At 43.3% G+C, this 10,857-nt stretch overlaps 1 protein-coding gene across 1 annotated transcript in view; it reads left to right on the top strand.

The window, feature by feature from the left end:
- The first annotated feature begins 359 nt into the window (after positions 1–359).
- Ppp3r1 (protein phosphatase 3 regulatory subunit B, alpha) overlaps positions 360–10,857 on the top strand; it is a 55,414-nt gene continuing 44,916 nt past the window's right edge. The window contains exon 1 of the mRNA XM_037208965.1: positions 360–539. Coding sequence (XP_037064860.1) covers positions 375–539 — 165 coding nt within the window. The 5' untranslated portion in view covers positions 360–374. The remainder of the gene's footprint in view (positions 540–10,857) is intronic.

Here is a 10,857-nt window from a genome sequence, read left to right as displayed (position 1 = left end):
GGTCCCACTATAGCTGACCTGGAACTCTCTATGTAGACCAGGCTGGTCTTGGAGCTCACATAGATCCACCTGCCTCTGCCTCCTGCATGGATTAAAGGAGTGTGCCACCATGTGCAGCTAATTCATAAATATTCTTGGGAATGTTGTTTTCTATTATCAAATTCCCATGAGCAAATAAACAGAACTCCAGCCACTGTATAACGTAAGCTGGCTTTTGTAGGAATGCCACTGTGTTCGAGGCAGCCTCGGTGTGATGGTTTCCATGGAACAATGGGATTTAGAATTCCATTCAAGTGGAACTTAGAATCCGTAGCAGAACCACTTGCTGCTGAGTCAAGAGGACACGCGCCACTTCCTCTCCTTTTTCAGTCACCATGGAACCCTCCCTCGACCATGCCATGGAGCGGGGAGTTAGCTTACGTTCCCAGTCTTCCTTCACTACAGAAAAGGATTTTGAGAAAAAAGGCAGAGCACTCTTCCGGAGACCTAAGTACGCATTCTGGAGGGAATATTACAAGCTGACTTCACAGGGCAAAAAGGTACAAAGGTGTTAAGTCTGGGCTTCTTGGACTGGGGCATATGATTTATTTAGGAGGAGGAGCTCGTGCTCCCTTTAAATCTGCCAGCAACACTTCTGCTACAGCCCTTCCCTGCCGCAAATGGTTCTAATCGCCTCTTGTTTTTCTATGGATTACAAGAGTATAAAATCAAGTAGGGTATCTAGTTCAGTAAGACCATGAGCAAAGATGACTATCTGGGAGGAATAATGTGCCAGAAGACCTTAAAGGACAGGAATGGTTGTGTCTTCTGTAACCCAGATATTCCATAGAGATAAATGGCAGAGATGAGCCCTTCAGGCACAACTGGACTATCCAGGTATCCAGGTATCACTATGATGTTGAAAAAGTAGAGCTAAAAAGGAAACCCTGTCTCAAAAAACCAAAAAAAAAAACAAAAAAAAAACAAACAAACAAAAAAAAAAAAAAACAACACAACCCACAGCATATCATGAAATTTCTAACCATTTAAAGGTAATTGTGGAGACGTTGAAGCACTGGTGTTGCTTATGGTCAAATACAGCTATAAATATTTTCCTTTTTAAGAAATTCTTTTGATTATTTTTGAATTTCGTATATCTGTATGGAAGGGGTTGTGCACATGAGTACAGGTGCCCTGGAACGGGGGTTACAGTTGGGTTACAGTTGGTCGTGAGACTGCCAACGTGGTGCTGGGAACATAACTCAGCTCCGCCACGAGAGCCGTACATGTTCTCAACTCCGGTGTCATCTCTCCAGCATCCTTCCACTTGTTTCTTCCTCTTTTGAAAATTTATTCTTATTTTGTGTTCATTGGTGTTTTGCCTGCATGTGTGTCTACTGAGAGTCTCAGAAGCCCTGGAACTAGAGTTACAGTTGAGAGCTGCCACATGGGTGCTGGGAATTGAACCTGGTCCTCTGGAAGAGCAGCCAGTGCTCTTAGCTGCTGATTCATCTCTCCAGCCCCTCCTCTCTGTCTCTTAATGCTTTCTTTTCCTGTAATTTTATTTCTCCCTTGATACTAATCATATCTTTGAATTCTTTCTTCCATCACTAAATAAGGAATAGAAGTGAATGTTTCAGTTCCAACCAATCTTTTCTTTGGGGGAGGGAGTGTAGAGGGAGTTTCTGAGACAGGATCCCTCTGTGTATCCCTGGCTGTCCTGGAACTCACTCTGTAAACCAGGCTGGCCTTGAAGTCACAGAGATCCACCTGCTTCTGCCTCCCAAGTGCTGGGATTAAAGGGGAGTTCCAGTCTATCTTAAAGTTGATTATGACATCTCTATTATCTCCTAAAATTACTTCTAGCTTTTGCTTGGGTTTTCCCATCAACTGGAACTGTGCTTCTTTTTCCTTGTAGTGCTGGGGATTAAACACAGGACCTTCAGCGTACTGAAGTTTTATAAATTGTACTTGCACTGTGTGTACAGCTCAAAACGTTGCATCTTCACTCGTGTTCAAACTCACCTCTTCTCAACAATAATCAAAATTCTGACTTCTTTCTCTTAATGGTACAGGCAGTTTGGGCCATCTTTTACTTTTTAAAAGTTTTTTATTAGGCAGGCAGTGGTGGCGCAAGCCTTTAATGCCAGCACTCAGGAGGCAGAGCCAGGCGGATCTCTGTGAGTTTGAGACCAGCCTGGTCTACAGAGCAAGATCCAGGACAAGCACCAAAAACTACATAGAGAAACCCTGTCTTGAAAAAAAAAAACAATATATATATAAGTTTTGTCTGCACATATGTCTGTGTACCACATGTATCTGGTGACCATGGAGACCAAAAGAGGGTGTCGGCTCCATGGTACTCCCTAGGTCCTCTTGAAGAGCAGAGTGTCTTAACGGCTGCGCCATCTTTCCAGCTCCCTAGTACTTGGAGCAGCTGGTCCCACGGCATCCAGTCAGGCAGCAGAGGGAGATGCGTGCTGGTGGCCAGCTAGTTCTCCTTTCCTTACCAGCCCAGGGATGTCTTCTTCTTTTAGGGTGCATCTTCCCACTTCAACGACCCTAACCAAGAGAAGGCCTCACAGACATGGCCCGAAGCTAGTCAAATCTTGATGAACCCCAGGGGCTTATGGCCCAGTTGATTCTAGCTACTGTCAAGTTGGTAATCAACATTAACCATCACAACTAGCTGTTTGAAATGTTTGCTTTTATCAGGAACATTTGGTTTGCCTCTGTCCTTAGCACCACACCAAAAGTTAGTGGAAAACGAGAGGGAGAGAATAACATAGTTACTTGTTTTTAGCCATGGAGAGAAAATCCTCTCTTTGAAACATGTATTTTGGATTTATCTCCCTGTGAGTTCAAAATAATTACTTCTGGTGTCAGAGATTCTACTGGTTATATGCCTGCATTTTATGCAGTCTACCCAAAGTTAACAGAATACAAATTGTGAACAATGGGAAGCCAGCAGAGAAATTAGGAACCAATAAGCATGTTACCTTTAGGTCTTGATAGAGTGGAGCTGTGCCTCCGTCCCTGCCACTGCTGACATGAAACAGAAAAATAGCACACAAAAATGATAGAATTCTCATAAAAGGAAAGTTAACAGACTGCCTTTAAATGTCATTTTATCAAACTGTTACTGGGGAACACACTATCCCCTTCAGATATTAATAGTCTTGTAGATAAAAGGATCTTAAAATGGGGCTAAGGGGTGGCTCCGTAGGTAATGCACTTGCTGAGAAAGTCTGAAGACTTGAGTTCAGATCTCACCCATACTCTCTGGTCTACAGTGAGGTGGGAGTCAGAGAGAGGGAATCGCTGGAAGCTTGTGGGCTAGCTAGCCTGGCCTATGCAATGGCAACCAGCAAGAGGGAAACCCTGTCTCAAACGAGGACCAACACCCAAAGTTATCCTCTGACCTCCACATGTGCACTATGGCATGCACATACACATTGTACACAATATATTACACACACACACACACACACACACACACACACACACACACACTAAAAAATATGATGACAATCCCCTACTGTAAAAAAAAAAAAAAGAGAGAATTTAGAAAGAAACTCAAGGACAATTTTAATGGAGCTTAAGAGAAAGAAACAATAGTATAGATAAGCTGAAACTCTTGACAGCTTTGGGGAGGAAGGGGATGGAGAGGTATTGAGAGAGAAAGTCAAGCTTCGAGGGCAAGAAAACAGGCATGTATGCCCTGCAATGGAAGTCCATTAGCACTTGATGGCTGGGAAGGGTGTGGGATGCGGGATGGAGGAGGCAGGTACTCTTCAGAGAGAGAACAAGAATACTCAGAGAGTCAGGGCAAGCAAGTTTGGAGCTCGGGTTGTTTGTTTGAGAAATGGAGATAGAAGAAAGAGGTTCATTTCTGAATGAGCGGGCAGATTTAGCAGTGAAGGTCTATAAGCAACCACAAAGAAGATGGGGATTGAGGGTGTTTAAGTACCCATCTTATCACAGGGATAATTAGTCCTCTCATTTTTCTTCCTTTCAATTTTATTATCTATCTATCATCTATCTATCTATCTATCTATCTATCTATCTATCTATCTATCTATCATCTATCTATCTATCATTGAGACAGAGGTTCTCTCTATAACAATCCTGACTGTCCTGGAACTCACCCTGTAAACCAGGCTGGCCTGGAACTCACAGAGATTCACCTGCTTCTGCCTCCTGAGTACTGGGATTAAAGGCGTGCACCACGACTGCCCGTCTTGATTTTATTTTTAGTGGTGTGTGTGTGTGCGCGTGCATGCAGATTCCCTGGAGTTGGAGTTACAGGTGGCAATGGATCCACAGGCAGCAGGAAGAGAGAGAGCCACTGTTCCTGAATTAGGCTTCTGACACTTCAAAGCCCACCCTTAGTGACACAAGTCCATATTTCCTCCAACAAATAGTACCACTCACTAAGCATTCAAATCTATGAGCCTCTGGGGGCAATCCTTATTCAAACCACCACATTCCACTTCCTGGCCTGCAAAGGCTTGTAGCCATATCATAACACAAAAACACATTCAGTCTAACTTCCAAGGTCCCCATAGTCTGTAATAGTTTCAATACTGATGAAAAGTCCAAAGTTCACAATCTCGTCTGAGACTCAAGGCAATCTCTTAACTGTAATCCCCTGTAAAATTAAAACGAAAAACAGATCACATACTTCTAAATACAATGGCAGAAGATATACATTACCATTACAAAATGCAGGGAAGGGAGCATAGTGAGGAAATACTGGACCAAAGCAAGTCTCAAAACCAGCTGGGCAAACGTCAAATTCTGCATCTCTATGTCTGATATCAAAACACTCTTCAGATCTCCAACTCCTTTCAGCTTTGTTGACTGCCACACACATCTCTCTCTTGGGTTGGTTCCACACCCTTGTTAGCAGGTCTCCTTGGCAGGTATCCCACAGCTCTGGCATCTGCAGCATCTTGGATTCTCAAACGACATCCAGGCTTCAGCTTCACAGCTTCATGCAATGGCCTCTCTGAGACTCCATGCAGGGACACCCCGACACACACCTGGCCTTAGCAGCTTTTCCTAGTTGTGTAGGGAGACTCCACAACACGTTTCTTGTATTCTTGACAGCAAAGCCAGAACCATGTGACTGAAGCTGCCAAGTTCTTCTGCTTGCTGGAGCTGGCACTTGGCCCCCTCATTCACATATGTTTGTACCAGCTTTCTGTTGTTGGTTTCCTTCACTGCCTAAGCTTTTCTTTAATTCTTTTTTTTTTTACAAGTTGGAAGTTTAGCTGGGTGGGCTCTTGCCCTGAGGTCACCACTCCCTTTATTCCATTTAGTATCAGGCCTTCTTTAAACTTTTTATCTATTTGAGCACTGGACTTAGCTCCATTACACTACCTGGTGCTCCTTTTCTCCTCAAACTGTACATTTTGTATTTTTCCTTTCTCAGCTTACTCCTTTTCATTATAGATTCGCATAAGACTGGCCACTAATAACCACATGACAGAGTCAATACTAGGTTGTCTTGAAATCTCCTCCATTAAAGCCATTAATCCAAAACTCTTCAATTTAGTTTCAAACAGATTTTTTGGACACGGAAAGAAAGCAGCTACATTTTTTTATTTCCCCAAAACATCACAAGAATGATCTCTAGACCACTTAGTAATATTTTTTCCTCCAAACCCCTTGAGCCAGTCTGTCATAGTCTACATTGCTTACAGTATCACTATCTTCCATACTCCTACTAGAATGACCCATTAAGCCCTGCTTAAAACATTCAACTGCTGTTCTTGTCCAAAGACCTAAAGTGTACATTCTGCCAAGAGGCAGCATGGTCAGGCCTATCACAACAATACCCCAGTCCTGGTAATAACTTCTGTCTTGGCCAGTGCTCTTTTGCTGTGAAGAGACAACATGACCACAGGAACTCTTATAAAATAGGGCATTTCATTGGGGGTTATTTATAGTTTCAGAGTTTAGTACATAATCATCAGGTAGGAAGAATAGCATGCAAGCAGACACAGTGCTGGAGAAGTAGCTGAGAGTTCTACATCTGAATCTACAAGCAGCAGTAAGTAAGAGAGAGCCACTGGGACTGGCTTGGGCATTTAAAAATATTCTTCTCTCGGCCGGGCAGTGGTGGTGCATGCCTTTAATCCCAGCACTCAGGAGGCAGAGGCAGGTGAATCTCTGTGAGTTTGAGGCCAGCCTGGGCTACAGAGTGAGTTCCAGGACAGGAGCCAAAGCTATTCAGAGAGACCCTCGAAAAACCAAAAAAAAAAAAAAAAAAAAAAAAATCTTCTCTCATACATTACATCCCTGTTGTATATTTTATGTTCTGACAAATAAAGCTTGCCTGGAGATCAGAGGGCAGAGTTAGCCACTAGGTAGCCATGGAAACCAGGCTGTGGTGGCACACACCTTTAATTCCAGCACTTTGGAGGAGGAAGCAGGAAGATCAGGAGTTCAAGACCACCCTGGGCTCCACAAGATTGACCCCATCTAAAACAGGGCCAGTCGGTGGTGGTGCAAGCCTTTGATCTCAGCACATGGGAGGTGGAGACAGGAATATAAGATGGGTGGAGACAGGATCTTGAGATCACTCAGTCTGAGGATTCAAAGAGACCATTTAGTCTGGGGTTTCGTAGCGGTAAGAAGTCTTTAGTGGCTGACTGCTTTACTCTGATCTTTCAGCTCTCACCCTCAATATCTGACTCTGGGCTTTTATTTAATAAGACTAATTAGGATTGTGCTTCATCTGGCGTCCAACTTTTGGGGCAGGAATTCATGAAAAAGCCATTTGCCAGTGACTTGCAGCCACTAGCACATGCTGGAGCTGCACTTGGGGGCTCCCGCCTGAGTCACTGCCTTGCCAGCTAGGTTTTTCTTTTTTTCCCCCAAGCCCTCTGAGAACGTTAGGGAGTTTTCTGTTGCAGCCATTCTGCAGCAAACTCCACGGGTGCTTTGGCTCTAAACACAGCCATAGTCGGCTGTTTCTGCATGCCCCCCCCCCGCCGCCGTGCAGATGCCTGGCTCTTTGGCTTCTTCTCTCACGGTGGGTTGTGGGCTCTCCCCTCCCTGGACCTCCTCCTCTGGCTGTTGCCACACTAGGGAGCTGCCTTCACGCCCGCTTGGGCCTCTGCTGTTCTACACGGCAGCAGTCAGCCTCACTGTCATCTTCACTGCCGTCATCAGCAGATTTGGCGAGACAACTGGGGATTCTTAAAGGGGGCAATTAGTTGAGAGAGAGAGATTTTCCCATGTTAAAAACGGGAAACAATATTACAATGGAGAGAGTTAGGTCTCTGTATGATCATGTAATACATGGGTTAAAAATACAGTAATTAAATGAAGGGATAATCAACTTAACTGGGATTGACATAATGTTAATTATCACTTTGATAATCTTTATTGTTGGTTTGATTATTCTTGGTTTATCTCTAAAAAAGTTGGCTGATATGAGTGCCAAGATACAGGCCTTAGAAAAACTTATTAAAATGGATCATAAAGATATTCAGTCACAGACAGAGAAATTTAAAGGAGAACCAATCTCAGCATTGCATTATAAAATTAGAGAGGAACAGCCCAAGGTTTTAAACAACCAACCTTAATTTATCCAGTTACCTTATAGGAACTCACAAATGACAGATATCCCCAAAGCTGTGTAAAAGCTGACTGGATTCCTGTGGAAATGTTAGATTTAAGGAGATTTAAGAAAGTGATAGTCTCATATGGTATGCATTCACCTTTTGTGAAGCAGATGTTAAATTCATGGTCAACTAGTAACAGAATTGTCCCACAAGACTGGAGAAACTTGGTTACAGCAGTATTGGAATCTGGTCCTCAGTTACAATGGAGGACCTGGTGGAAACATGAGGCTAGGACCATTGGACAATGAAGTAGGGCTAGAGGTATTGAAATCTCCCAAAACCAACTTCTTGGAGAAGGCAATTATGCTGATGTACAAAGACAGTCTCTATATGATGACCACACCTTGGTTCTATGCCATGTAGCAGCTTTGAATGCTTGGGACAGAATTGAAGAAGTGAGAAAGAGAACTGAGTCATTTTCTAAAGTTATAAAGGGCCCAAAAGAAACCTTCACTGATTTTTTACTAAGATTGACTTCAGTTATAAATAGAATGATACCAAATTCAGAAACCAGACAAATAATAATTGAATCTTTGGCTTTTGAAAATGCTAATTCACAATGCAAAAAGGCAATTAGTACTTTAAAGGCAAGATCAGCACCCATAGAGGAATGTAGATAGAGTCAATATTGAATCTCATAACCATGATGATGCTTGGATAGGAGAGGTGATTTCCAGAGGCTTGAAGAAAAATCAAAATCTTAGGTGTTTTGGCAAACAAGGTCACCCAAAAAGGAATTGTAGACAGGGAGTTCCTAGATACAATTTTTTTTCTAGGAATAATCCAAACAGGAAGCCTCTCGCTTCTGGAGTATGCAAAAGGTGTGGCAAAGACAGACATTAGACCAATGAATGCAGATCAACAAGGGACAGGCCAGGATAACCCTTTGCCACTGGGAAACACCTTGGGAGGGCCTCTTGCAGGCATCCATGCCATTCCCTGTCACCGTGGGGGAAACTCCTCAGAGCAATTAAAGGACTTAATGCCTATTGTAAAAAAAAAAAAAAAAAAAAACCATACTGCTCTGGATGATAGAACAGCTTTAGAAAACAAAACAAAAATTTCAGGAGAAACCATAAACCAAAACTGATAAAGATTAGATTTGAACAAGAGAGCCCTCTTGATTATAAGAGGTGGTAGTTCATCAAACAGTGTGACCATTCAATCTAAACTAACCTATAAAACCAACAAATGCTTTCCATTTGATCAGATATAACTTGCCAAAAGGGAAACTCCCCAAAGTTAGGGTTGGGGAAGGTTTTGTTTTTGTCTTTCCAGGAAAATAAAAACCACTATCTTGAGGAATTTAAAGGCCTTTGTACAAATAAGTATTGCTAACTGGGAGGTCCAGCCTCCAGCTACCCAAGGTATGCAAAAAAAAAATCCATGAAGGCAGCAAGGGGAAAAATAAGGAAACATACTCGCTTTCTGATGGTAACTTTCTCTTTTACTTCATCTTAAAAAATCCTCTCTGAAAATCTCTTGCTCTCTCTCCAGCTTAGCTACTCATCCTCTCTCCTTGTCTCCCTCTCCACACCCACACACACTCCCTCCACGGCTTTTTACACAGTTCCTTCACGTTGCTCCTCTACATAGTAACAGCTCTTTCACACAGCACTCTCTCAACACACACACACACACACACACACACACACACACACACACACACACACACACATACATTACATATCCTTCTTCTCAAATTCTCACTACTACTCACCTCTTCTTCATATTCAGTTACATCTCTCAGCATTCACTCTCTCTCTCTCTCTCTCTCTCTCCACACTGTCTCACATTACTTCTGCAAATTCACTACATCTCCTTTTCAGCACACACACACACACACACACACACACACACATTCACTCACACCCTCTCTCCCTCTCTCCTTCCCCTCTCACAGCAATACTCTGGACAATTATATGTCTCATTTTCAGGGGCCAACCCATTCTCATAACACATGATAAGTCACACAGTTTTTCTCAGGCTAGAGATGTCACAGACTGGCCAGTGAGTAACGCTTGGCCATGCATGTAGCTCTTTCCCAGACAGAAAATGACATTGAAATTCAGGACTTAACAGTACCAGCTAGTTGACTGAACCTTGAGCAATTGGGGTACATGCAGAAAGAGAATTGCTGCAGAGGGTTATGTCTACCAAAGTTGCTTCAGTTCTGACCTTGATTCAGCAAAAAAACACCTGAAACTTATATTTGTGTATTCTCTGCAGGGCAGCTAGTCTGTTCTGAATTTGTTCTGAAATCTAAAGTTAGCTGTCTTTGTGACTGAGAATGGTGTTACTTTCCTGTGTCAGTTATGAAAAATATTCTAGTATTATTTCTAATCATCAGAATTATACAACTTAAGCAGAAATCATCTTCCTGACCATCCACAGTTATAAGTGTGCCCAAAGATGTAAAACACATTACCGATGGGCTGTGGAAGGAACTCCACAGCTGTTCTTTTTAGGAGGTAAGTGGTGGCATATGAGAAAGTTACAGACAGAAAACAACCGGTTTCCACAGCCAGTGACCCCACAGGCTTTACCTAGTGGAGCTCCCCAATAGAGAGTTATTTGTCTGGTGGGTCAATCTGATAAATGCTAATTGTCACATTACTCCTTCTGCAAATTCAGCTACATCTCCTTTTCAGCACACACACACACATTCACTCACACACCCTCTCGCTCTCCCTTCTCACTCCTGCTATATACTACCAAGGCCTCCTTCAATTAGGAGTTCAAGGCCATCCTGGGATCCACGAGATTGATCCAGTCTAAAAGAGGAACAGGGCCAGGTGGTAGTGGTACAAGCCTTTGATCCCAGCACATGGGAGGTAGAGACAGGAATATAAGGCAGGTGGAGACAGGATCTCAAGCCCATTCAGTCTGAGGATTCAAAGAGACAGACTGACCCATTTGGTCTGAGATTTCATAGAGGTAAGATGTCTTTGGTGGCCGGCTGCTCTGCTTCTCTGATCTTTCAGCTTTCACCTCCCCCCACCCTCGCCACTTCTGACTCCAGGTTTTGACTTTTTTTTCTTTTTGGTTTTTCGAGACAGGGTTTCTCTGTGTAGCTTTGCACCTTTCCTGGATCTCACTCTGTAGCCCAGGCTGGCCTCGAACTCACAGAGATCCGCCTGGTTCTGCCTCCCAAGTGCTGGGATTAAAGGCATGTGCCACCACCTCCACTCCTCCAAGGTCCTCCCCTCCTTTCTCCTCCAGATCCACTCCTCCTCCATTT

This window comes from Peromyscus leucopus, chromosome 10 (assembly GCF_004664715.2).
Source record: "Peromyscus leucopus breed LL Stock chromosome 10, UCI_PerLeu_2.1, whole genome shotgun sequence".
Lineage (NCBI taxonomy): Eukaryota > Metazoa > Chordata > Mammalia > Rodentia > Cricetidae > Peromyscus > Peromyscus leucopus.
The sequence above is the reverse complement of the archived record's forward strand: the minus strand, read 5'-3'. Positions and strand labels throughout refer to the sequence as shown.